The sequence below is a fragment of the Dermacentor silvarum genome, chromosome 1 (genome assembly GCF_013339745.2).
Source record: "Dermacentor silvarum isolate Dsil-2018 chromosome 1, BIME_Dsil_1.4, whole genome shotgun sequence".
In the NCBI taxonomy this organism is placed as follows: domain Eukaryota; kingdom Metazoa; phylum Arthropoda; class Arachnida; order Ixodida; family Ixodidae; genus Dermacentor; species Dermacentor silvarum.
In genome coordinates, this window is record NC_051154.1 from 29,189,731 (window position 1) to 29,217,717 (window position 27,987).

The window sequence follows — 27,987 nt, forward strand, 5'->3', positions numbered from 1 at the left end:
CAGTGTGGCGCATACCCGCATTAGATATGGGGGTATGATCCGGGGACAAGAAAGAAAGAAAGAAAGAAAGAAGAAAGAAAGAAAGGAATCCGACCAATAAGGGTCGTTTGGTGCGTCGCGGGGAGCGAAAAGGAAGAGAAGGGGGTTGGCGCGCGCTCCGCCGGGCTTCCCTCGCCTCAGATCAGTTTCGGCGCCCGGATGGGAATGCCGCGCGGGTGCGTTCCGCCGAGGAGCAGGCTGCGTTTGAGCAACGGCGCCGCGAACGCGCTCGGGAAAGGGCTCGTTGTCGACGTGCCGATTCTAGCGTGAGGGCTTACTTAGCCCAGACGAAACGTAAGCGAAGAGCCGCGGACCCCGAGTTAGCGGGAGCGCGATGTTAATTGAGGCCAAACGCCAGCGAAGACCCGCCGAGACTGAGTTTTGGGAAAATAGAACGGAATGCCTGCGACAGCGTCGCCTGGCCACAAGCTTCGCTTGCCCCCATTTTCTCGACAGGGGAAGGGCTGGTGATTTTTTTAACAAAACGCCGTTGTAAGTATTGAAGCACAAAAGTAACTGAAACACCCATGCATTTCGTCACACACTTTGGGAAATGGGTGTCACCCTGAAAATTCGCTCCAAATGGATACGCCTTGCGAATTCACCGGCTACAATTCGTAAATTGGGATATGGGCTGTAACTTAATTATTACGTTAATTAGTTAATGTTTGGTAATTAGTCGGTTATGGATTTCGATTTCTCGTGCAAGTAATGTCCGCTTCTTTGAGTAATCCAGCTCATGACTAGAGTTATGCCATCTGCTACAGGCGACTGAAAAAAAAAAATACTGTATAGTTAAAAAAAATAAAATCGGTATACGCAGGAGGCAATAAGACTCGGCACAAATGCATACTAAATGGAATCTCTGGCGTTTATAACGCAATATTTTGTTGAATGTGATCAAAGCCAGAAGGACGAAGTTTAGGCAAATCCATGATTATTTAAGGATACTATACGGTGGAGTTTTCCCGTCACGTCATCTGTGGACTGTATACAGTCTACTGCTGTAGTAGGTGATGAGCACGATGAAATTAGTTGAATATTTTGGGAATACGTTTTAGTCACACTTGCACTGGAATCTGTAGTTTTGATCTGCACTTTGCAGCTTCATTAAATGAACGCGTGAAAATTTTTGAAATACAGTTCAGAGGACAAAACCAAGTACTACTTCTCTAGGTATCAATAAGTTTTTTTTTTAACCTTTCTCGTTAGCCGAGCTTGGCATCCGGTTTATTTTTTTACGAAAAGAAAAGGAATTCTTACCTTCTCAGACTGTTGGACATTGTTATGTGTAGAGTCATACTTGCATGCTCAAACGTAAACAATACCGTCAAAGTTTTGGTGCTTCCAGCAGTTCAGCATGGTCTTTTTATTGTACCCTTTCTAACCACTTTAGCTCATACGTTCGAAGGCAATGAAACGCTTCTTCGCTCACGATGAGTCACCCGATACTTCGATGGCAATCATACGTGTATGGCAATCGTACGTCTTTGTCACGCCGCGCAGTGACTTCATAAGCTGGATCGCTTTCCGTGTGGATTGTCACAAAATGCGACAACAACACTGTGCTCATTTTAGCCACGATTAGAAAGCGCAGCTTGACAAAAAAAATATATATTACAGAAACCATCGACGTTGATTTTCAACCTTAAGCGAATAGCCGAACGCTTCAACAAAACTACCCGCTTTAGTAGAGGAATGGTGCGCTTGGCGGCGTGTATTCGCTGCAGTCAGGATATTTAGGTTTGAGCCCGCGGGCTATAGTTGGTGTTCTATGTTATACTGTGAATTATAGCGCACACCGGTAGAAGGACAGGAAATGACGAAGAGAGCTCTTGACTTCGTGGTTTCCTGTCCCTGTCCCGGTGCGCGCTGTAATTAACAGAATATGTAGGTCATACGTTTGTTGTTTCATTCTGTTATTACGTAGAGAACAGACCCGTTAACCATCACATTTGAAACTGTAAAGTGTAGGTGGAGAACAAGGGCGTCCCAAAAAGTTATAATAGTTTGCGTTCGGCGCCTCCCCGCAACTCGGGGGCGGGAGCGCCCTATAATTGTCGGCGCCAAGTCCAACCTCTGGCCACCAACCGCCGACCACGGAAACGGGCGAAGAATCCAGAGAAAGCTGTTCGCTTTAATATAGATGGGACGGCGTTCTGCCGCAATTAAGTCGGGAACAAGCTTCGTGTAGTTGCTTTCGTGTTCAGGGAACAAAACACATCACTTGCTTCTTGGACAGGAATGCCCCCACGAGGGCAGTGTGTATTTAGTAGGCAAGTGTTTCGGTTCCTTCTCAATTTCTTCCGCGATACAGAGCGGGAGTGTGAATGATGAGGAACGCTGACGGTTGTAGCAAGGGCGAGGAGGGACGGATTAAAGTTACTGTATATGCTCCCTGTATGTATGCTCTCATGACTGCCTCTACATATAACTATATATATAGGACGGATGACGAGCAGCCTGTTACGTCCCAGTTCGACTTCGTCCTCGCCATTGTTCCTTCCCTGTATACGCATTATGACAGGCAACAGACTCTGCATCACTTGTTAAGCGCCGCCTAATTAGGCGGAACAATTGCTGGAAACATTTGCAAGGCACCCGCAGCTGGCAATATTCCTCCTTCTCCTCCGTGTTCAGGAACGGCGAAATATTCGTGCTATGTGTTTGTCACCGAGCTAGGTGCTTAAGCGCTGTGACAAACGCCACGAACATACTCGGCAGCATATTGTTCTCCCTGTTGTCCGCTGTATCGCGCGTATTTTACTATACCTGTAAGGTTACGACGACAAACTCTTACTCCAACCGCATTGTGCGGGCCTCGCAGATGACCCTTGCCCCCACTCGCTTGCACGTTTGTCAGTTACTGAAATAAGGTACACACAATAAAGAGAAAACGTTTGGGAAAAAAAAAACTTTATTAAACACAGCAGGCCAGTATCAGTTGTAGCTACATGGTAGTATAAAGCTCGGAATAGATCGAGCCGTATATTTTAAGAACGCCGCGCTTTTCCTTTATTTCGCACGCGCGGCGCATGTGCATGGGTGCAGACCGCGAATGATGAGACTCTTCTCACTTCTCATGATGTTCATGTGTGATGGAAGTCACCGTGCGTGGCATGACAACGCGACAGTTTTATCTTTTGAGACGTAGTGGCTAAGGGAAGAATGGCACACAGATAATGATTTACAAGTTTTTGTATGGCGTCGTCAGACTGAATTGCCTTCTTAGCGGAATTGCTTACGCATAAAGGAACAAGGAGCCTAGCCTCGCACTCAAAGCACTTACATCTTTGAGAGTAGTGGGTACGCACTATATGCATTACAGCGTGCGCGCAAAGTGCGAAGTGCATGTCAGCGCTCTCCGCGTGTGCGCTTCATGTTAGATCTTCCGCAGAGTACGCAAACCCACTGAACGCACTAAACTTCTAAAATAAGCCGTCCTAATATTGGCGCTGATAACTCAGTCTCTGTACGATTTCCGTCACGGCGGATTCGAAATAAGTTTCAGCGGCGTAGAGCATCCTGGCATTCACATCTGCCAAATGGTCTGAAATACTCTATGGTATGTGTTACTAATGTACAGAAGAATGTAAAAAAAGAAAAAAAAATGTAAGCCATGCATTGCTTATGTTTAGATTTTCAGCGGGACCGGCTGTAATTTCCTAAAGGTGCGGTCTCGTTCCATCTCAAGAAATGTATACACTGCGTTAACAGTTTCGTCGTAAAGATCGCAGGGCGAACGCTTCATATGAGCAGCTTACGAGAGAGAGAGAGGGAAAAAAATGAAGGAAAAACTGAGTAGTTATGGCGCTTGCGCATGTCTTTTTGCCGTGACTTATTTAGGCCGAAACATCAAAACCAAACAAGCAAAAGCTGTAGAAAGTCGGAGCTGGAGAAGCGCTTTAATTATTGAAATAAGAGACACTCTCGGAGAGCTGCAGTAGCGATTTAAATGTACCAAATCTCATCAGCAGTAGTGATTCAGAAGTTAGAAACGTAATCTCACTCTTACCCCACGATGACAAAACCTTGATTACATCGGTGGCTTTTTGCGTGTGCGCCTGGCTTGACCTTTTCCACATTGACTTCACCTGCATTAGCTGGCCCAGTGCATATAGCGATAAGTGAAAAGTCGCCCGACTACGAGACCGGTGTTCGCTGAAGGTTCAAGATAACGACTACACCCTAACCGAGACGGAAAAAGTGTTACATAAGCTCTCGGGTTTGCACGCCCATGAAAGAATTTGGCCGTACCTTTCTGCGCCCTTTTCAATCGCCAGTCTCACCCATGCACTTGAGCTATAGCATGCAAAGGTTAGAGTTTGCGAAGGTATGACGAAAGAGCTTAGAAAAGTGAAGGGCAACAGGAACGGGAGCGTCCATCATCGGAGGCCCGAGATCAGCTCTATATAAACAGCGGAGTTGCTACGGGCTCACGGTCTGGCATCAGCCTGCTCGTGTTGCGTTTACATAGCGACACTTTTTTTTTTTTGTAATTGTTCTTTCCAGACCAGACGCTACCCGACTGGTGTTCGTAACGAGAGAAAAGGATTCGACGGACGCCATATATCCCACACTCCCAGCCCTCGCCAGTGGGCGAAGGTTGAAAAAGTGCTCGCAAACCGCGGCGCTACGGCCAGAGAACGAAGAGTACATGTGGCCGCTTCTATGCAGCGTAAATGCAAAGCCCCGCGATCTTTCAGAGAAGATGCAAACCCTGAAGCTTTCAAAGAAGTGCGCTTGATTTTTTTTATTATTTTTTTCTCTTTCTTTAGAGCTGAACGCGCTACATTTGCAGGCGTCTGCGGGGATCAACACACATATATACGCACACGATTATGCCGGGAGAACAACAGGCGTAGTACACACGGAGGTCAGAATTCGAAGCCACACGTGCATATTCACATTTCTTTGTGCTTGCAGAGTAGTAGTTGGCCATGCCAAAAAGGAGATAGAGAGAGAGAGAGAGACGGTGGAAGATACATACGTTCAAACTGCACCGAAAGTTTACGAGACTCGACACCTACGACGCGACATACACGCGATTATTCGATAGCTGCACCAGCGCATACATACAGAGCTTTCAACGTGTACAGAAAAAAACAACGAAAGTGCTATTTACAGCGAACATTGTACAGATGAGATCTCCCAGGGGGGTGTGAACTAACAGTGGACATTGTTCAACCGACGCCACTACAAACCGTTATGAACACGAGGAACACAAAGACGTCGTACAGCATTTCTTGGTGGCAATGAAAACCGTAGTCGGCGGCAAAGAACGCACAGCTCCTTCGTCAGAATTGGCACTGTCAACAGTTATGTGTCTCATACAGTACTTCGATTTAAACCGCCTCCACACAGGAGGAAACAAACCCAAAACTACATTAAACTTTAGCCTTCAGCCTGTAGATTATACATTTTTTTTACCACAGACCAGTCTTACACAGGCAGCAAGCCGCACTGGAACAAGCGCCCGTGTTGGTAGACAATGTGCTGTCACAGTTATAAGCGCCCTTCGGCGCTCCTCAGCACACGTTAGTCATAAAGAGACAGCGTCTCGAAAAATAATTTTCAAAAAGTGCTCAAGAAATGTAGGGTAGACGCAACGCAAAGCATCTCGGTCTGTTGGCATCGGATAGGGTGCATCCCATTGATATACGTCCTGGTGTCGGCGGTGAAAAGAAGAAAAAAAATATTTGCCAACAAGAACAAGAGAACAAATGCAAAACATTAGAATAGCACTTCCGCTTGACCGTCCAGTGGTGAGTATCAATAATGAGCAAGGTCACTACTTCACTTAGCGATGCAAACTCTTTAGAGCTTTATGTATGTACACAGTTAATGTACTCGGGAATCGGGGCTTGGTTGCACGAACAAAACCTGGGAATTACCATCGGATACGCATTACTGCGCCGACACAGGCGGGATAATAATGACATGTCTTAGCGAATGCTATGTGAAAGGCTCTGTGAAATTGCGAAACTTAACCGTTCCGGTTGCCCCGAAGCCCAACAAATGCAACCTTTTATTCAAAGCATCAAAGAAGGAGTGCATCGATTATTACTCGCATTACCAATTAGTTACACACCCCCATGTAGACGGGTATCAATTGGCCAGCATTCTCTCTAGATGACGAAGTTGCCGATATTTTCTCCTAGATTTCTGAAAGAGTGAACCAGCCTAACTTTAGACTCGAGGACTGGTAGCCAGCGCGTTTGTCCGAGCTGGCTGCCTATTCAAAGGCAACGATCGATGCGGATTTTGGGATATTTAGACCTCCTGGGCTATTCGTGCAAGCAGACCCTGAGGCAGGCACCCGCAGGAAGTTACGCCTCGCGGGAAAAGGCCACCCATGCGAGGGCTGTGCACGAGGAAGGAATCCGGCGATGCTCCGCTCTCGACCCTTGGCTGGCCGGGATTCGGAACGTACGGGACAAGCACCACTGTGCACACTCGCTGGATAGCCGGGGTTCGAAGGGGAGCTGGCCTGGAAATGGGGAGTAGGCGGTACCAGACGGGGTTGCGGCACAACCGTTGAATGGTGAGAGGGGCCACGCTACGGCGCGCTCCTTCGCACAACACGTGATCGCCGGCGAGCACCGGAGGCCGCGGCGGGGTAGAGGCGCTCACTAGACAACACCGAAACGGCTGCGAAATCATCATAAAAAGCTCCTGCTATAAAGCGAGACGCGCGGCCACGAACGGGTGTAGCGAAACTCGTCGTCTGCTTCTCGTGTTTGAGTGATCACAGACGCAGAGGAACAGACGGTACGGATGTAACTGTTTGCCTATATATTATGCACGAGGAAACGAGGATCCGTTATGCAGGGACTAGCGGAGTGGCGGCCACTCTTCTCCCGTAAAAGCAATGCGTCTTCTTTTGCCCAGTGGAAAGAAAACAGACAAGCAAAGTTAACATTACGCTATCGATGCGCTTGAAATTACTTGATGCCGACTACAACATATATAGCTCACGCTGACCTCAGGTGAGCGCCTCAGCAGACCTTGGCCGTGCATATTTTCGGAGGATGCCCGAAGTGTATTATGCCCATGCTCGACGAGTACCGCGTTGTGTAAGATATATGCTTGTATATACCGCACATGTATAAATTGTATACGTCAGGCGGAACATGAATACCGTGCACATCGAGCATGTTAACGTTTCCAAGCGGACGTGAAGACTCACGTAGCAAATGCAATGCACCGTATCGACGGGAGGAATAGATTGCTGGCTGCAGGCTTGCAGTCGTACCGTACAAGCAATGGGTCGCACTTCTCTGCAATCACTGTCACAGCTTGGTGAGTAACCAACATAGATGCACGTCGTTGGATAAGTACAGAAGCTACAGTGAATTATTTACGAAGATTTGCAAGTAGCGCATAATTTTTTTTCTTAGAGATGTGGGGTGAAACAGGCCGCATTCGTAAGTACGATTAATGTAGCAGTTCTTAACAGGGAAAATTTTGCTATTGACACTATCTTTGGAAACTTCCATAAGCGCGACATAACGTTATATCCGCATGTTTACAAGGAAGCATAGGTTTCTGGAACGCACCGGGTAAAGAAGAGCATGCTAATAAGACCCGCTCGACTGTTCGACTTTGTGTAGTGTATATTTCAAGCGTGGTTCCAGAGACAGCGCGGTTTTCGTCGCCGAGTCTTGATCACCTGTTCACCTGAATTCATTATTCCCAAAGAAAGAGAAACAAGCAGTAAGGTGGAATGTGTTTCTGTCTTTCAATGGGCACAGTACTTATGAATTTCATGCTGAGAAAACGTCACGCGTCTTGTCCTTTTCGAACTATTGTCCTTCGATCTTTCTGTAGATGTGCCTGAATGTAATCTACGATCCGATCGTCTGTTTACTCAAAGAAAGTTTACAATGGCGGTACTGATAACAGAAAAGCCGAGATCCTGTCCTGATCGTTTTTTTCCCCGTCCTTGGTTGCGTCTAAACACTACGGAATAAGCCGAGAAACCCCAATCTCGCAGTCGTACTGGTTGAGCAGGTCATACCGAAATCAAATGCCCTGAGACAGTGATTAGATCTTACTTCAAGCCCTGTTTGAGCTAGTAATAGGGTTTCTCTTTCTTTTATTTGTTGTAAATTGTTCTCGCGATGCTATTTCGAACATGCTTAAAGTTTGCTTCAATTGATGATATTGAGACGAATGGGGGGTATACGTGAGTACTCACAGACGCCCAAGAAAGCAAGAACGAAAGAAAGAACGAAAGAAAGAACGAAAGAAAGAACGAAAGAAAGAAAGAAGGAAAGAAAGAAAGAAAGGAAGAAAGGAAGAAAGAAAAGCAGCAAGGCTCCAAAGGCCTAGGGGGCAACCATTGAACCTGGCTTTGTCGACGACTGACACTGCCAGAGGTCTCCGTACAGTTTTAACGGAATGGAGCATATCTGAAGCCGCTGCGGAGGGTCGTGCACAGTTGTGCGAGGCAAACCTATCGATAAATGAACGCACAAGCGCGCTCGAACACAAGACGCTCTACTCTTTCAGCTTTGGCTGGAATGAAGGCCACGGTACCAGTACGGAAGCCACAGTCTCGGCCACGGTGCGGCGCAGCAACGCGACGCGGGCAGCAGAGGCGCTGACCGAAACTAGGACTCGAGCGCTCGTGCTTTGTTCTCCCAAGCACTTTCGAACATCGAGATAAGCTTGGTTATCCTTGCAAGTCGGGGCGCGGCACACAGCAATGGCATCCAAGCGTAACATAGTACGGACGCGTCTAAACCTACAAGCAAGAACCAGCTGGGTCAGAGCGCGAACTAATGAAATCAGCCTTTTTTTTTTTTTTCGCTCATCCCGTGCGCCTACATAACGCTGCGTCGTGTTTCATCGAGGCCACGTTGTTGGTATTCGACGTCAGCCGAGTAGAAAGGCAGGCGCGGGGGAAGTCTTGTGTGTGCAGTGTGTGGCGGTACGCGCGTGTCTGTGCGTGTGTATGTGTACATGCCGCCGAGTGTGTATCGATCACGGCACGGATCTTTGTGTTCACGGAAGATGCCTGTGGCTGCAGGCAGCGGCCTCGTCCGCCGGCCTCGCGCCCGGGGTTTCTCGTGGTTTTGTGGTGTTGGGGTGCGGAGGAGGCGAGGGGAGAGCTCCCGGCGTGATTTGTACCGTTCAGGACGTCGCGCGGCGGTGCGCAGAGTGCCCGTCGCCCGCCCATCGGCCTTCGGCGGCCAAGGCAGTGGCAGACGCGAGCGGTGGGGTTGGTGCGGGAGAAGAGAGGCCGGGGCGCGCTCCGAGGCTCGGCAGTGGCGCCGCGAGCTCACGCCCTCCGGCCGGCCAGCATAGCGGTCAGCAGCAGGAGTGGCGGCACCGAGAGCAGTGGCGAGCGGCGGCCGGCGGCGTTCGTGTTGCAGCCGTCGCCTTTGCAGCACTCAAAACAGCTGTACGAGTCCTTGGAGCGGTCGCAAGTGTCCAGGCCCAAGCCCTGGCTCTGCTTCTCGTCGCGCAGGTTGCAGGGACCCAGGGCGCACTTCTTCTCGATGAAGAAGCCCTGCTGGGCTGCAAGGGCACGAACAAGTGTCACGCTTCCGTGTCTAGAAGCCACAGATTTTGAGCGCGGTTGAACGCACGAGCTCAATGGTGAGCGGAGACGTGCTCACACAATTATCTAGGAATGCAGGAGTCATTAAAAGCCTCGTTTTCTCGCAGGTAGAAAGGCGGTAAAATGTAGTGTTAGGATGCTGGACTAGCGCGACATATTATCGCACAGACGGACGCGCCACACAAGATCGACAGAGGGCCACTGAAGTTCAGTGCTCGTTCCGTCTATTTTATGGCCTTATAGCAATGCCAGTATGGCATATGAGCATTCACCCACGTATCCAAGTCTTTACTTAACCATTTATAAACTGCGCGAAAAAAACGAGGACACAAGAAAGAAACACACACGACACCACGAGCGCAGCCCAAAGAGCATGTCACCACATATACTTGCTTTGAGCAACATCCATTTTCGAATAACATTTTTCTTCTTCGTACAATCTGTTGGGACAACAAGCGCTACGGAAGGCTTTGCCATCTGGTCTTATTCGTTGTTCCGCGATACCTTGCACTGAAAGTCTTATAGTGAGAGATGGAATAAAAAGGGGGTATATGCACACACAGACGAAATGACAGTTTTAATATAGCTCCGATGTGTTGCACTCATTGCAATGCAGCCCTGAAAGTTTAGTGTCTCACATAAATAAATACAATTTCGTAAAGAGGTAATCATGCGTGAACAGCGGACGCTTGCCATGCATCGTGATATCCGCAAATAAAGTTTAGAAAGCCCCCACTCGCAAATCTACATGCTCGACTTATAATTAAATAGTTTTAGCATAGCGGAGATGTACTATAGCATGGACGTATACCGAAATACCAGACGACGTATTTGACACAACAACAGGCGCTGGCGACAACTTCTTCATATATAGGCAGCGAATCGCAGGGCACTGGATGCGTTGTTATGATGCACTGCTCTTCGAAAAAGAGAATATATAAAGATACCTTGAGATGGAAGTCGCTACCAACACGTTTATTCAAGCAGATAAGCCGCATGCAGTAAGCTGTTACTACAAAGGCTTTGCGAGCTTTGGATAAACAGTGTAGCAAATGTCGTTACGTGGGCTGTTCCTCGCGTCTACGACTTCCGGTATTCCTACACCCTTCCACGCTACTACGTCTCCGCTATATGACAAGTCTCTGTTTTGATGCAAACACAACGGATAGAACGATCAGTCAAGCACACACACAGGCTGCAAAATAGGCAGCGTTAAGTACGTAGGTGAGACAGTCTTATTGGACGTCTGAGCTAAGCCAAAAATATTGCGACCCGAAGCCCAACAACAGTTAGCGACCCTCAGAGTGGCGCGCATGTTGAGCTAGAGCTTCTTACCGTTCTTCACGACCATGGTCATGCAGACGTCGTACGCCTGGTCAGTGGGGCAAGACTTGAGGTAACCATCATGGCAGTCCTCGTTGTTGGCTACTCGGCACTGGTAGCAGCGGAATGATGGCGTCCCCGATGCTCGCGACCCTGAAAGAATAAACGCACATGTTCATTCACCTATACGCACAATGTGTGCTTTCACCTATACAGGAAACCGAGGAGACTTCATATACTGCGTGTGCTGTCGCACGTCCGAATAGAGAGCTGAGGCCTTGCGCACGCCATTTGTGGACTCAGTTTTAGCACGTTTTCGTAGATTAATACATCACATGTAACGTTAGGGCTCAATCGAGAGTTTAGAAACTCTCTTAGAGTCTCTTAGGCTTTTAGAGTTCCAGGGAAAACCATCACTGAATTGCTTGCATTTTATACGAGTGCACTGGTCGCCAATTTCCAAGGCATGTAATTTGTGCGCTTTATTTAAACAAAGTGCACTGTACTCCAACTAGGATAGCACATGGCATGCAGAGGGCCTCACAACAAGTGCATGTTTCTTTCTGTACGAGTGTTATAGCACTCATTTCCAATCTTCGCTGAACCACTCACGAGTATAGAAAGCGGAGAACGTAACGCTTCCGTAAGCGTGACGGGGAAGAGTTGCTATGTTTCTCTGATAGTTGTCAGTTATGACTCAACAAACAAACAAACAAACAAACAAACAAACAAACAAACAAACAAACAAACAAACAAACAAACAAACAAACAAACAAACAAACAAACAAACAAACAAACAAACAAACAAACAAACACAAATAAATAAATAAAGTAAATGAGCAAAAGAAAATAGTCGCAGTTTCGCTCGAAAGGTAAAGCATTCGGGTAGCGATACAAAAGTATTCAACAATTACACGAAGTAAGGTATACGCAGTTTTATAGGTCGTACAATTTTAGTAAGCGTTCGCTCGTTGACTTAACAGGCATGGTGCCACGCGCGCAGAGACAAACATGAACTGATCTCATTCGATGACCTCAAGAATTCAGGCTGTCACAACGCTGGCGTGATATGAGGAGCGCCAGCAGCGGGGCGCGCGTGCTTGTCTCAAAGCGAACGCTTTGTGATGCCGCTTGCATCACCATGATCAATTGTGCCGCGTCTCCGAAACTCAAATAACGCGACCTTCAACACTATAGGCGGACTTCGTACGCACACATGCTCAAGCGCTGGCGTAGGCGTGCACATCAAGGCTACCCATAAAGGCGCACAGGAAGGCAGCGCGCATAACGCCACCTGCAATCTCGGCTCGTCCGAAGTCCCGGCGCCTGCCTCAGGCGACTTCCTTCAGCATACGGCGCGCGGGGTCGTGTATGCGTACTGTTCCACACTACGTACGCCCACTACGTACGGCCAAGGGACTATGGTACGGCTCAGCCATAGAGCGCTCAGCAGCGCGGACAACCGCACGCAGCGACGGCCGGACTAGCCGGGCTAAAGGAGGAGACGCGGGCATATAGCACGCGCTCGACCACGTGACTTCCAACATGGGGCGCGCGGGAAGACGACACGCATCAAGCCACCATCCTTGCAGGCTCACCCTCGCATGCTTGCCGTCACACCCGTAGCATACAGCGCGAGCGAGAGTGATCGTGGAAAGGAAGACGCGCTATTTTCTGCAACCCTTTAGGGAGCACGGCTCGCGCAAACCCGCTTATTTTCCTCGCACTTGGAAACTTCGACTTCATTAGCAGCATCACGGCGACGGCAATAATTCACCATGGATTGTCTGTATATTGCTATCGCGGTAATAAGCAAATTGCTTAAAAAACACGTCACACACATGCTCCGAGACACCAGCTTACTTTCCAATGGCGTTTAACTACTTTTGAGCACTTGTGAAAGGAGGGAATAACACGCGATTACAGTCCGGGAATGACGTTAAATGTGGCAGCATGCTGCAGAGGGCGACATTGGAGTCCTATTATCTTGTCCGAGCTACAGTATTCGTTGCTACTGGCACACCAATGGCACAGCACAGCAGCGTCGACCTCCGCTTACAGCTCAGGTTTTCATCGTCGGCTTCCCTATCCGCTGAAATCATGCACGGTGAGCCAGTAGCGCACCCAGGATCTCTGCCAGGGGGGGAGGAAGCACTTCGCTTAAAATGCAATTTCCTTGCTTTAGCCAGAGGAATCCAACAGCAAATACAAGGCCTAACAATTGTAGTAATAATGACAACAAGGATGTTGACTATGTTTATTTCTTCAGCGTTTTACTCAAAGTAACTTAAGAGAGATTGAATAAATACAAGACAATGATAGAATGTTTTTGTTAATCAGGAAAATTCGACCTGAAGACACCTCCTGAATTGTAATGACAATGTGAACAGAGCATACTGAAGGTAGACGTTGGACTAGTGGGGCTGGACGCGTGGGGGGAGGGGGGGGGGGTTACAAGCCCCCCCCCCCCCCCCCCCCCTCCCCGTCGGTGCGCCACTACTGTGAGCTCACGCGTCGCTACCGTGGTCGCACAAGTCTGCGACGTACGTATACTATGCATATGCGCGAGAACCAACGGAACACATGTGTCGCCGATGCAACTAACTTTCTTCGTAGCCTGACCGCGCAGCCTGAAACGTATAGCGCGGATTTCACCGTTTAATTACAGAACTGACTGCTAAAATTTCTCGCGGACGACGGCAGTTGTGATCCAGTCGGCTTGCTTTTGCACAACTGACTTTCTCGTGCGGAGTGCACTCATCAAGGTTGCATAAAAAGTATTCAGGAAAACAGGCTTCACTCAATCGTATGATTTGGGAGGGAAAGCTTTGAAATGCGACCCGATGAGGGCAGGCCCGGACGTGCACAGCGGCTCGCACAGGATCAAGAAGGCCGCACTGGACGCGCTGGTGTAAGGGTCACCTTCTCTGCTCAACAAGCTCGCTGGTCTTAAGCGTGCGAACGATAGCGTTCTGATAGGACTCTACGTTCTTCATTTTGTCCAACTCCACGGTTTATCGGCAGTTAGAATGGGCTTCAGTCCCCATGATATGCACCCACTACTAAACCCTCATTAACAATGAGCGCGTGTAGGGCGTAGGTGTGCTCAGTGATCACGTCACCTACTAGGCGAGGAAACTACGACGAACGTCAAACTCCAGGAAAGAAGCAAAAAAAAAAAAAAAAACTGTAATCAAGCTTCGCTTTAATGCATTTCAGTCTGCATACCCCTTGTGTCACAATGGCCAAAGCTGTCTACTTGGTTAGATAGGAACCAGTAGCAAGTTGTCTATCCGGGCGTATACCCAGTGGCCCGAGTTGTCTATATATATATATATATATATATATATATATATATATATCCGGCGAGGAAAGGACGACGAACGTCAAACCCCGGGGAAGCGCCAATCCCCAGGGAAGCGCCTTTAAAAGAATACAAAAAAAGAGGAAAAACAGTCTCTTTAAAACATCGTTGCGTATGTTATACATACTTCGGTATATGCGCATAGAAAACTAAGGCGACGAAGCAACGTCACGAAAGCTCGCTCGTTCATCCTTCTACACTAGTCCAAGTGTGCTATAACGAGCTGGATCCGGCTTCTCTTAGGCCTTAAACTTTTTTTGAGCATTGTGTCACGCGCTTAGAAGCAAACCTGAACGCATCTCACTCAATTACCGGGGAGACTCGCTGTCAAAACGCTGGAGTGAGGAAGCGCGGCTGGAGCAGCGAGCTACCACCTGCCATGATTAAGTACTACCGTCGTTTCAGCGCTGTGCTCAGCGCTAAGGCATTGTTGCCTGCGGCTTCAGCCCGTTACATGGAGCACGGTGTATAGACCAGGCACTAGGGTACAACGTATAATGTAAGTTGTCCTATATCTTCTTCACATGAGGCGTGTGTGAGACCTCACCGCAGGGATAGCGCCCGCAGCACCGTTAACTTATGCGACTTAGTAAATTGACTCTGTTATCGGAGGTAGCTGCAGAAAAAAAAGGAAACAAAACGTTCGACCACCCTTTTCATAACCCTCAATACCTCAATTTGGCCGAGTGCAGCGTGTTGCAGAGATGTGAGCGGTCGGCGCGCGCGTGGCAGACCACCCGGAAACGATAAAGGCCGCGTGTTACGGCATAAACACGAATATCCTGGAACACCTGGTTGCGGCCTCCCTCCTTCTTCGTGAACTGAACGCGCAACAGTTCGCGAAACGTAGTGGAAAAAAATGCGGAAGTATCGAGCATCTGCTCCGAGCTCTTACTTATATAAAAGCGAATACGCAGCAGTGTGCAGAAAAGATGGAAAAAAGCACATGCAACTATAGGCCGCGCCTATGAGTGAAGATCCGAAAACGTGAGTTGGATCGAAATAATACAGCCTCTCTTGCCCTTTATAGTCGTGACCAAGCTTTCTGCCTTGGCCAGGGGAAGACCCAGATCTCTACTACACATTCAATAACATTCAATAATATGTATTCACTATTTCGACAGCAATGATGTGGGCACTCCAGGCGCATTTCTGCTGTCGCTATCGCCGTCGCCGTGATGTTCCGTATAACGTCCAAGGGTGATAACATTGTCATCGGGGCGTTTAACATAACATCGGGGCGCTTTATCATCGGGGTGTTTTACTCTGGCGGCTGCTGCGTATGGTGCGACCGCGCGCGGCCACGCGGGCTCTACCTTGAAAGCAATCTGCGATGGGGACAGAGCCGAGTGCTGATAACTTAGTGTGCGCTGTGTTTTCGCCGCTTAGTTTGCGTTGAAGCTAGATGCAGCACTAAGATAAATTCGCTCGCAGCTGCTGCCGCGATTCCTCACTCCAGCGTTTTGACAGCGAGTCTCCGCGGTCGTCGAGTGAGATGTGTTCAGGCTTGCTTGCGCGCGTGACACCATGCTTGTTAATTTAGTTAGTAAGCGAATTTTTACAAGTCTATACAACCAACGAAACTACTATTCCTTCTTCGTATAGCTGTCTACTAATTTGCTATCGCAACAATGCTCCGACTTTCGGGTGAAACAGCGACGTTTAATACAATCCATCCATTTCATTTGTCCCACGAGGGAGATGTCGTGAGGTGAAGACACTTTAAAACTTGGATATCTGCAGAAATAGTAAAATGCTGGAATTCACTGCTGCAGTTTGCAAATGACGTGGTGCACAAGCAATATCTGTGCGTCGCGTTTTGTGTTACCCCCCATGCACCACCGCTTCCTATTTGTCACATGACCAGGAGGCTGCTGCTTGGGCTTGACTACTGGGCGCTGTGATAATCATCAGCATTAAATGTGCGCACGCACGCACGCACGCACGCACGCACGCACGCACGCACGCACGCACGCACGACATGCGGTGGAGCAGAAGTCTTGTTTGACCAACAGGAAGGAAAGGAAGGAGACAGGAAAAGGCGCGAAAATACGAGAATGAAAGAACACGTAATAGGACGAGCGTACTTCCTGTTGTTACGCGCTCTTTTGTCTTTCGGCGGCACTTGTAAGGCGCATTGTATACTTTCGGGAGCTAAAGTTTAGAGACCATGGCATCAGGAAAAACTTAATATCGTATGACACAGCCGTGCAACGTGGAATTGTGTCAGTGCATTGCATTGGTCAAGCACTCAGACGTGGGCTGTAGCGCTTCATTCTAGGCCAATGCCACGAAAAAACTTTTTTCGCGACATCTGTGGTCTCCAGACTTTCGCTTGCTACTTGCATACTTCGGCGTGTTCGGTTCAACGCGCTTGGCATCGGCTAACCGGCAGCCAACGTCAGGTAAGGTATGCCATACATAATAAATACAGAAAAAATGCTGGCTTTCCCGTAATCGAGAGTAGACGTGAAATGGCTTCTGACAAAGCAGATTGGTTGGAGATGATACTAGCCACAATTTTAAAATAGGTATAGCGCATCTTCGCAAGGGCCCACCCCACCGCACCACACCACACCACACAACTACGGTGTCTAGAAGGGGGAGGTAAGAGCAACGGCGGTGGCGGAGTGTTGCAAGCAATCATGACAGCAGCGGCGGCGCTGCAGTCGACAGCAAGATCGCTCCCCGGGCGCGGAAGCACGGCGGTTGGTGCCGCGAGTTTCGAAGCGGGCGTTTCTGTTCGCAATTAGCGGTCGCATATTGGACATAACTAGCGTTAAGCTAATGCATATCGTGCCTTGTTAGTAGAGGAGACAATAAATGAATAGCAGCTATCCTCTGATGAGCGGTTAAGTGTTAAAATGCATTAGATTCGGGCACGTCACGGCCGGCACACATATTTTTCGCTCGTCTCAGTCGCACGCGTTCTACGTGCTTTCCCGAATCGTCGGGAGTGAAAAAAAGAATGATTTCAGCTAATGCGAAGAAGATTATGCTAGTGGTGTGGGTAAAAAAAGCTGCACCGATTTCTAGGCTCGCAGTGAAGAGCTCCTTAGGTCATATTACTGCGACGCACTGCATCCTGCTCGTCAAATTGGTTAATACCAATATATGATGCGTTAGAAATCATTCCCCATAGGAGTTAAGTAAACAACCTTAATTTAGTCGCCAATGCGATGAACTACAACGGTGGGGACCTTGAAGAATACCCAAGAGGATGACAGACAGCACTTGATTGTATGATCCAATATACAGGGCGTCCCAACTATGATGCAACAAGATTTAAAAATATGCAAATGCCCCGTAGCTGTACAGAACCAAGGCAATGTTGTTTGCCGTTGCTTGTAGATACACAGATTATTTTTTCATTACTCCTAATTACCTAATTAGTCTTCATTAATTAATCAACTTCTCAAATATTATAATTAGATGAAAAGTGTCAATGTGAAAATTGTAGAACAACTTGAAAAACTACCGATACAGCTTTCTGTAGCTCAATACGTGCTACATAAAAGTGTTTTTCCAAGCGTGAAAGAAGCCCGCGAACACACGCAAAATTGCCGCGTGACTCCATGGCCGCTCGAGGCACTTTGCGTGTATTCGCTGGCTTCTTTCACGCTCGGAAAAACACATTTATGTAGCACGTATTGACCAAAAGAAAGTTGTATCGGTTGTTTATTAAGTTGTTCTACAATTTTCACATTGACCCTTTTCATCTAATTGTAACATTCGAGAAGTTGATTAATTAAGACTAATTATGTAATTAAGCGGAATGCAAAAAATAATCAAAGTATCTACAAGCGACGGCAAACAACATTGCCTTGGTTATGTCCAGCTACGGGGCATTAGGATATTTTTAAATCTTGTTGCATGATAGTTGGGACACCCTGTAGATGATTCAACTGGGGTTCGAAGTGCAGCTCGCATATCTTGCAAGTCCTGTTTAAGGCCTTATATGCATGGGGCCCAAGCCGCTGCCACGCTTTAAGTGCCTCATCGTCATCAGGCACCGAGAAAAGGGATGTTTTTTTCTTCTTCTTCTGCTTTTCTAGCAGAAACAGCCTGTTGCGCAGCCCGGCGCAAAACAGTGCGTCTGTCGTTTCATGCGACTTACCATGGCTTCTTACGGCATGGAAACGTGTAAAACTATTGTCACCACAAGGCGGCACAACTGCACAGCGTGAATGCAAACAGAAATAAGCCGTGGAGCTAAGAGAACCGAACAGAACCATGCAAACCGAGCGCACTCGCTAGCTCCGGCAGCAGCCTAACTACAGCGGAGGCATCTTAGTGTAGGGTGCCTCGATACCAGCGCCGCCGTTCAGGGTGGTGCCAACCTTTGACCGCCCCCGCGCCGCCGCTTTCTCGCTGCGACGCCATATTGTGTCACAGCGAGCCGTTGCGATTGCTTGGTGCCGGTGCTGAGTTCGAGGCACAGTGCGCGCGGATGCTTCGCGGACGCTTCTACTTGCTAGACAGTGTTCAGCCGCATGACTGACAAGCTATCAAGTGCATCGTGTCGACATGACGGGCTGTTGTGTTCCCAAGTGCGCCGGATCGACGCGTAAAGGACTGCGTTGTTTTCGCTTCCCCCGGGACCCAGAGCGACGGAAGAGATGGGAAGCCCAAGTAAAGCGCGATCACTGGAAGGCAACGGAAAACTCCTGCATTTGCGAGGTAAGTGTCAAGAATGTTTGGACTACCGCACCGTGTTTTTCATTTAAATAAGAAAGTATTCTCTGATCCTCGCTCACGTACCTACGTTCGCTCACGAACTAAGTAAGCACTGCACCGATGCTGTCTGAGTAGCGTATGGTTTGCGAGCGCGCGTCGCATAGGCTTTTTTCGTTTTGATGGGCGCAGTCTGTACCCTTATTTTAAGGACTGACGAAGATGCTTAGCCGCGAAATAGTCTTACATTAGCTACGAATCGTCACGTGAGCCACCTATTTTCCTTTTTCACGGGAAGCACACATCGTGTGTGTGTCTTGTTTCTTTCTTTTTTTTTCTTTTTTCGGTACTGGTTATTTGGGACTAAAGAACGCAGTGCTTCGTCTGGGGAGAGCGGCTGTTTTGTACGTGGTAAGCGAAACATTGTGATTTTCTCTGATTTCTCAGGAGATATCTTGCGGACATCAGGGTGTTACGTTACATAGCTGATTTTTTAGACTTGTACATATTTGTAGCGTGGTGATCGTAAGCCGATGGTCATTCGTGCTCATTCCCGATCGTAGTGGGTACTGTGACGGTCTTTAAATGCCTGTGCACGGTATGCCCAGGTGTAGTAGAGATAAGGGGCATCATGGGACCAAAATGTTTCGGCGCTTTCTGGCATGGTGTCTGTTGTAGCCTGTGCATTTCTTCGAAACGTGTGAAGCGAGGTAATACAGCATTGCTTCTGCTAAAATTTATTTTTAAGCACTGTAATGGGTTCTCTGTATTTACAAGGCAACTTTTCATATCAATAATCACTTTTGTTGTTTTACCTGTACTTAGAAACACTTTGAAGAGGACCAGTACGAGGGAAATGGACAGGATGGGCGCCGTCTGTTAAAGTCAACAGCCCTACATCATCATGGACTATATTTTCGAAGTGAAAAACATTGCTAATCTGTATTTGACTGTCTTAGTTTCATTTACGGCTTTTGTACGTGATATGTATGCAGTGTTGTTTATTTTTTCAATGTAGTTATCAGTGTTCTAATGGTTATTTATGAAATGTTCTGTACTCGCCATCGATGTGTTTGGCTGATGCGACGTATTCGATGGTAGCTGATGTATGTATTCTGGCTGGATATCTGGCTGGATATCTTGATTAATATTACCCGCGGTTGCGTTTTCTTGTTTGCATTCTTGTTTTCGATTTATATTGTGTGTAATAAGGTTGATGTACTCACTTGAACCCCTCCCCCCCCCCCCCCCATGTAATGAATAAATAAAAAAAAACTCTCTCTATCCCGAATTGTGTGTCGAGCCTACCTTGCGAATTAATTTTGTTATCTCGTCTTTCAACATAACCTTCAGGCGCCACACAGTACATATAATTTTTCATGTACATATCTCTTTCATGATTGATTGTACTAGACATTATAAGTAAATGTATTTTGTGCATCGTTTGATTTCTTGTGTGTACTACGGAAGATTGACACAGACAAGTTACGTTACATTTTCTCTACAGCACTAACTAAACCTTATTTTCACATCGCAGTTATTTTTACACCAGCTTAATCCTGTCAGCACACAGTTTTGTGGGCAAAAAAGCAAAAATTGCGCGTAGATATCGTCAAATAATTGCAACGAACGCGAAGAGCACGCGCAACGCAAGGGAAACTAACCGCCGTGCGCGAGTGGTTGGCTATGGTAAAGGAGGCGTGACGTGTAAACCAAAATACAACAGCGAAAAAGAAAAACTTCCACACACAGGGGGTCGCAAATCTTATATACCAAGCATCGAAGCGCAAAAAAAAAATAGTGCGTATTTTAAACATACACACGGCATATTAAATGTGATTGAATTAGGCAACTTGGGGCATGTTCCCGGCGCCATACATTTACGTCTTCGACCTTCGACGAGTTAACGGCTATTGGTTATAAAGATATGCAGATGGGACACCGATAAAAAAATCCTCATCAAGTCAAAGCACTTGGAAGCGCGCCGCGAGTAACACTTTATGAACGCAAGCGTAGCTGAGTCTCAGCTCGTGTGACACAATATGGCGGCGCCAGCGGGGTTGTCTCCACCCTGGACGGCGGCGCTGGGCATCGAGGCACCCTATCTGATGATGATGATGATGATGATGATGATTTATTGGCATCCCCTTTGAAACGGGGTGGCGACAAATAGTCACCTAGCCTGCTTGATTTAATCAGGTATACTACACATGTTCTTTATCTAGCATTTTTGTATACCTTTTTCAAAAATTTTAGCTTGTACCGCTGCCTATGATTTTAAGAGATCAGGTCGTATCCATCTTTTCCCTGCTTTTTTTCCACCAGTACTCTAATCGTCTCTTGCTGATCTCTACGGCTGATCTAGCTGTTTATGTTTCCTTCCACTTTAAACCCAAGCGCTTCTGGGAGTTGCACGTTACCTACGGTTCTCGCTGGGTGGATCCCGTCGCATTCCATTAGGATGTGCTGAGTGGTCTCTGGATCTTTACTGCAGCATACACATATCTCATCTAGTTCCGAATATTTGTTCCGATATGTTTTCGTCTTTAGGCAACCGGCTCGAGCCTCAAATAGCAAGGCACTGCCCTTTGTGTTATCGTACAGATTTTCCCTTCTAATTTCTTTCTTCTCATTCTTGTAAATCTCCATTGTCCTTTTCGTTTCCATTCTTTGCATCCAATTCACGGTCTCTATTTCTCTCACTTTCTTTCTGATGACCCCTGGTTGTCTATTTACAGTTTCGATTATCCTGTACTTGGTTGCCAACTTCCTTGACCTCTTCCTCCATTCTGTGTCCACGCTTTTCATGTAGAGATACTTGTGCACTTTAGCCGCCCATTTATTTTCATCCATGTTCCTGAGCCTTTCTTCAAAACTAATTTTGCTTTGTGCTTCTCTGACTTCAAAAGAGGCCCAACCCATGTCTCCATGCACTGCCTCACTTGTCGTATTACCGTGTGCTCCCAAAGCCAACCGGCCTACTGATCTTTGGTTAACTTCCAAACCCGCCAATATATCCGATTTTAAGCATATAATGGCATTTGCGAATGTTAGCGCTGGCACCATTACTCCTTTCCAGATTCCACGCACCACCTCATACTTATTGTGGCCCCACAGTGCTCTGTGTTTCATTAATGCTGCATTCCGCTTCCCCTTTATTTTCAGATTATCTTGGTGGTTGCTTGAGTAATTCTTTCCTTCGTTTATGTGTACGCCGAGGTACTTATATTGCTTCACTATGGGTATTACTTGCTGTTGAATTGACACCACGAAGTTACTCGTGTGTTCATTAAAGATCATAATCCCTGATTTCTCTGTGCTAAACTTAAGGCCTAGATTTGTCGCTGCGTTCCCACAGATATTCGCAAGTATCTGTAAATCTTTTTTATTGTCCGCTAGTAGCACAATGTCGTCTGCGTACATCAATCCAGGGACCTTCTGTTGCACCATTTGTCCATTACGCATGTAGGATAAATCAAAACCTAGTTCGCTGTTTTCCAGTCGTCTTTCTATGCCCTTGACGTAAAGCGTGAACAACAATGGTGACAGAGGGCATCCTTGCTTCAATCCTTGGTGAATTCCCACCATTTGATTTCCTTTTCGGCCTTCCCATGCCACTTGTACTTGGTTGTCTCGATATATCTCCCTCAGCAGCTCCACGAAATCGTCATCTATGCCTTCGTATTGAAGAATATCCCACAACAATTCCCTGTCTACGTTGTCATAAGCTCCTTTAATATCTAGAAATGCTACCCATAAAGGTCTTTTCTGAGCTACTGAAATCTCTATGCACTGAGTTAGTACAAACATATTGTCTTCTAAGCGTCTGCCTGGCCTGAACCCATTCTGTAGTTCCCCCAATACACCGTTTTCCTCCACCCACTTCGACAGTTCTAATTTTATGGCTTGCATTGCCATTCTATATATCACCGACGTTACTGTAACTGGCCTGTACGAGCTCGTCTTATCCTTATCTCCTTTGCCTTTGTAGATGAGATTCATCTTGCTTTCACGCCATCCAACGGGAATATTCTTTGTTCTAATCACTTGCTCTATGGCATTAGTCAGCAGTGCCTTGCTTTTTGGACCGAGGTTTTTGATTAGCTGTATTGGGATTTCATCGGGTCCTGCTGCCGTGTTGTTAGGGACATTTTCTGCTGCCTTTTTCCAATAGAAGCTTTCTATGCTGAATTTTGATCTCTCAAGCCTCTCTGTTGTTGCTGGATCTGTTGTCTGAACTACACTTTTTCTCGTACCGAAGTTATGCCTGATAACGTCTGTGATGTACCGCAGCGCATCATCGCCTTCATAGATGTTACCGTCTTCATCCCTTATAGCCGTTTGCGAGTTTCTAGTTGGAGCTCCGAGTGCTTTTATATGGTTCCAGAATCTTTTTGGGGCGCCTTTGTCTCTTTTGTGAATGTTATGCACCCAACGTTCACTTGCGCATTTAATTTTCTCTTGCACGAGCTCACTCGCAACCCTTTTCTTTTTTCTGTATGTATTCCATCTAAGGAGCACCTCTTCTTCTTGTAATCCCAACTTTTTGGCTTCTCGATGAACCCTAGATGCCTCTTTACGCTCTTCTATAGCTTGTTTAATTTCCTTGTTCCACCACTTACGTGGTTTCTTCTTTCCAATCCAACAATTGTATTGCCGTGTCCGCCTTATTTCATGCTGCATAACCTCCACCAGTTCCTTATATTCCCAGACTGCTGTAGGAAAAGCCTCAATTTTCTTCTCTATGTTGTTTGCGATCTCTGTTATTTGCTCGTCATTCATATTTAAAGACTCTGAGGCTATTGGTTCATGTTCTGCGCTGGTATCTCTCCCAAACTTTAATGCTAAACGTCTATGATCGCTTCCCAGGCTATTTTTTCCATTTTCGTCTATTATCATTTGTTCCAGTTGTTCGTAGACCATTTCTGAGACTAAGGCGTAGTCGATACATGACTGCCTGTTTCCGCATTGCCACGTTACCTGTCCATGACACTTATTCTCCCTGTTAACTACTATAAGGTTCTGTTCATCACACAAATCCAGCACTAGAGAGCCGTTGTAATCAGTATATCCGTCTAAATCGTCCATGTGCGCGTTCATATCTCCCACTAATATCACTTGGCCCGAGTTACTGAACTCATTAATATCGCTTCTAATGCAATCGACCAATTCCTTATTTTTTTCCCTGCTATCACTACCTGTCCATAAGTAAGCTACTCCCAGCCACGTCTTTTTACCTTGCCATGTACCACTAATCCATAAATGCTCTTTACATGTCTCGTTTACCCTTCGCCACTTCAGACCTCGCCTAATTAGTACGCCTACGCCTCCGCCTTTCCTTGACCCGGTCATTCTGTTGCACCCTTCCCATACAAAGTTGTCAATAACAGGCGGCTGCTCCAAATCTCGTAGATGCGTTTCGGTCAAGGCGTACACGCTAATCGCTTCATCATTCAGTTGCGTTTGAATTTCCAGCCATTTTTCCTGCTTACGACCACCCTGCATGTTAATGTAGCAAATTTTACCTTCTCTATTCTTATCCTTTCTGCGTCTTTTCCTGACTCCTGGTCGCCTAATTCTGCCCTTTACTGGTGTTTCGCTATGTTCAATACTCAATCCTGCTTCCTGATTGCCTGGGGCCCGCCTATCGTGTCGACGCGCGCGCCGCCACTCGGCATCATGAATCACTGCAACACGCGCCGCGCTCTCCAACGGCTGCGTTGCTCCCACCTCCCCCTTCTAGCCACCGTAACACAACCATCCGCGGCGCCGGACGCTGCCGGCCTGGTCACGCAGCGTGGCGCCATCTCTCGAAGGAGGCGGCGTAAAACCCGCGTGTTGAAAAAAGCACAGGCAACCCTGTCTCAGCGCCTGTTCACACTCCTGTACAAGACGGATAGGTGGGAGAAGGGATTTTGCGACATACGACATACCCCATTCGTGAAGCACCGTTACCACTCCAGTAGAATGCTTCTCCTGCATTAAAACGCAAATATTTTTATGAAATTTGAGCACACGCAAACTCAGTGCCGCGGTTAGCGCTGAACTTTATTTCAGTCATAGAATATATATAAAAATTCCGCTGCTTCAACGCTTGAAGAGAAATGCCATTAGTAAGTTATGCCCGGAAACAATTTTCTGGATGCTATAACAACACTGAACCTCGACACTGCAGTCGTTCGATGTTTCGCAAGGGGTTCCCATACACAGGCTTGCGCAAGGTAATAAAGGAGGTCATTTCAGAAGAGAATTAAAGTGCTTAACCGGCGTACGGCTTTGAGTCTTTTGGCCGTTCACGTGCTTCTTGCTAGTCCACTGAGGTACTAGCAACAATGTGTCTTACTAGCAACACCACGCGTCCAAGGACTGAAGCCTTGGCCGCGTTATTCGGCCTGACGCTTTGACACCACTTCCTGTCCCCTGGTCTGCTATACTGACCTGCTTTTTGATTTTTCATGAGGGGATTGGGATGAAGGAAGCGGAGAGGTAGGGAAAGTTGGAAGAGGAAGAGGAAATGTGGGGGGAGAAAAGGACTGGGTTTAACCAGGCGCAAGTGGTTCTCCGGACAAATACGCAGCGGAGGTGAAGCAAGAAGCTTCAAGCACTCCGCCGCACGTCAGAAAGGGCAAGGAAAAGACCCATTCCGTAACAGCCAGCTGCAGAGGATGCTCGATTGGCTGCTGCATAGTGAGCTCAGTGAGATTTGATCGCTGCATAGTGAGCTCAGTGAGATTTGATCGCTGCATAGCGAGCTCAGTGAGAATCCCCATATAATGCATGCAGAGAGAGGGGCTCAAGCTCTGCTTTATGCAGATGTACAGACGCATGTTTTGATGGTGTCTTTTCTGTGCTGCAACGTAGTGAAGAAGAAGTTGCGACGAAGTTTACTTTTTCTAGCGAGAGCACGTGCAGTGAGGCCGCCGTTCATCGAGCGAGGCACGCGCTTGACACGCGCGCTTACGGCCGTTAAGGTGCTTGCTCTAAAAAAAACCATCCCTTCCCCTACCGGAAAATGGGGGTAAGCGAAGCTTGTCCTGGGTGCACCCAAGGAGGTTTTAGTGTTTTTCAAACCCTCCTTGGGTGCACCTAAACTAACCATGATGCGATGGCTGCGACGGAGAGAACGACGTCACTGGCGGTACGCCCGCAGTCCGCCGTTGTCGCTTGCGTTCGATGTCTCGAGTTTGCTCGGCAGTGTGGTTAATTAGCAGCATTCGCCCGCCATTGCCGCTTGCGATTCTTCGAAATTAAATTGCTTCAAAATTAAGTATGTCCGTTACGGTAAGACAATGAATGGCTCATACCCCCTTAAGCAATGGCTCATGCTCCCGTAAACGCGGCCTCCTCATTACGACGACAGAAGAGAAGTGAAATTCTACGCTGGAATGATAAGCGGCAATGGAGTCAGCTGTGAAAGAAGACGACGGCGAACGCGGGAGCAGTGGCACGAGCGCAACCCAAAAGGCGCCATTCAGCCAGCGGCGGAAGAAGACGACCACGCTCGGGCCAATGCTGATGCTGATAGTTTTCCGCTTACGCAGATTCCGAAACAAGTGAGCCAATAAAGCCTTGCTTAAAAAAAATACTGCCTCTTTTGTAATCGAGAGTAGATGTAAGCATGAAATGGCTATCGGCAAAGCAGATTGGTTGGAGATGATACTAGCCACAATCTTAAAATGGGTATAGCGCATCTTCGCGAGGGCCCACCCCACCGCCCCACGCCACACAACCATCCGCGGTGCGCCGGACGCTACCGGCTTTGTCACGCAGCGTGGCGCCATCTCTCGAAGGAGGCGGCGTAAAACCCGCGCGTTGAAAAAAGCACAGGCAACCCTGTCTCAGTCCCTGTTCACCCTCCTGTACAAGACGGATATGTGGGAGAAGGGATTTTGCGACATACGACATACCCCATTCGTGAAGCACCGTTACCACTCCAGTAGAACGCTTCTCCTGCATTAAAACGCAAATATTTTTATGAAATTTGAGCACACGCAAACTCAGTGCAGCGGTTAATTTCAATCATAGAATATATAAAAAAAATTCCGCTGCTTCAACGCTTGAAGAGAAATGCCATTAGTAAGTTATGCCCTGAAACAATTTTCTGGATGCTATAACAACACTGAACCTCGACACTGCAGTCGTTCGATGCTTCGCAAGGGGTTCCCATACACAGGCTTGCGCAAGGTAATAAAGGAGGTCATTTCAGAAGAGAATTAAAGTGCTTAACCGGCGTACGGCTTTGAGTCTTTTGGCCGTTCACGTGCTTCTTGCTAGTCCATTGAGGCACTAGCAACAATGTGTCTTACTAGCAACACCACGCGTCCGAGGACTGAAGCCTTGGCCGCGTTATTCGGCCTGACGCTTTGACACCACTTCCTGTCCCCTGGTCTGCTATACTGGCCTGCTTTTTGATTTTTCACGAGGGGATTGGGATGAAGGAAGCGGAGAGGTAGGAAAAGTTGGAGGAGGAAGAGGAAATGTGAGGGGAGAAAAGGACTGGGTTTAACCAGGAGCAAGTGGTTCTCCGGACAAATACGCAGCGGAGGTGAAGCAAGAAGCTTCAAGCACTCCGCCGCACGTCAGAAAGGGCAAGGAAAAGACCCATTCCGTAACAGCCAGCTGCAGAGGATGCTCGGTTGGCTGCTGCATAGTAAGCTCAGTGAGATTTGATCGCTGCATAGCGAGCTCAGTGAGCATCCCCATAGAATGCATGCAGAGAGAGGGGCCCAAGCTCTGCTTTATGCAGATGTACAGACGCATGTTTTGATGGTGTCTTTGCTGTGCTGCAACGTAGTGAAGAAGAAGTTGCGACGAAGTTTACTTTTTCTAGCGAGAGCACGTGCAGTGAGGCCGCCGATCATCGAGCGAGGCACGCGCTTGACACGCGCGCTTACGGCCGTTAAGGTGCTTGCTCTTAAAAAAAAAAAAAAAAAAAAAAAAGCTTCTCCTGCCGGGAAATGGGGGTAAGCGAAGCTTGTCCTGGGTGCACCCAAGGAGGTTTTAGTGTTTTTCAAACCCT

The 27,987-nt window shown here is 47.6% G+C and overlaps 1 protein-coding gene across 2 annotated transcripts in view; it reads right to left on the reverse strand.

The window, feature by feature from the left end:
• Window positions 1–2,947: 2,947 nt before the first annotated feature.
• Window positions 2,948–27,987, reverse strand: part of LOC119459005 (uncharacterized) — a 141,479-nt gene continuing 116,439 nt past the window's right edge. Inside the window, exons 2-4 of one of the 2 annotated variants that reach the window (XR_007466487.1) lie at window positions 10,943–11,083; window positions 4,001–9,564; window positions 2,948–3,966 (exon numbers count right to left, since the gene is read on the reverse strand). Coding sequence is in view for 1 of the 2 variants with exons in the window: in XM_037720857.2 (XP_037576785.1) it covers window positions 9,326–9,564; window positions 10,943–11,083 (380 nt within the window). In the remaining variant the exon portion in view is untranslated. Of the gene's footprint in view, window positions 9,565–10,942; window positions 11,084–27,987 lie in introns of both variants that reach the window. The other variant, XM_037720857.2, reaches the window with a different exon arrangement.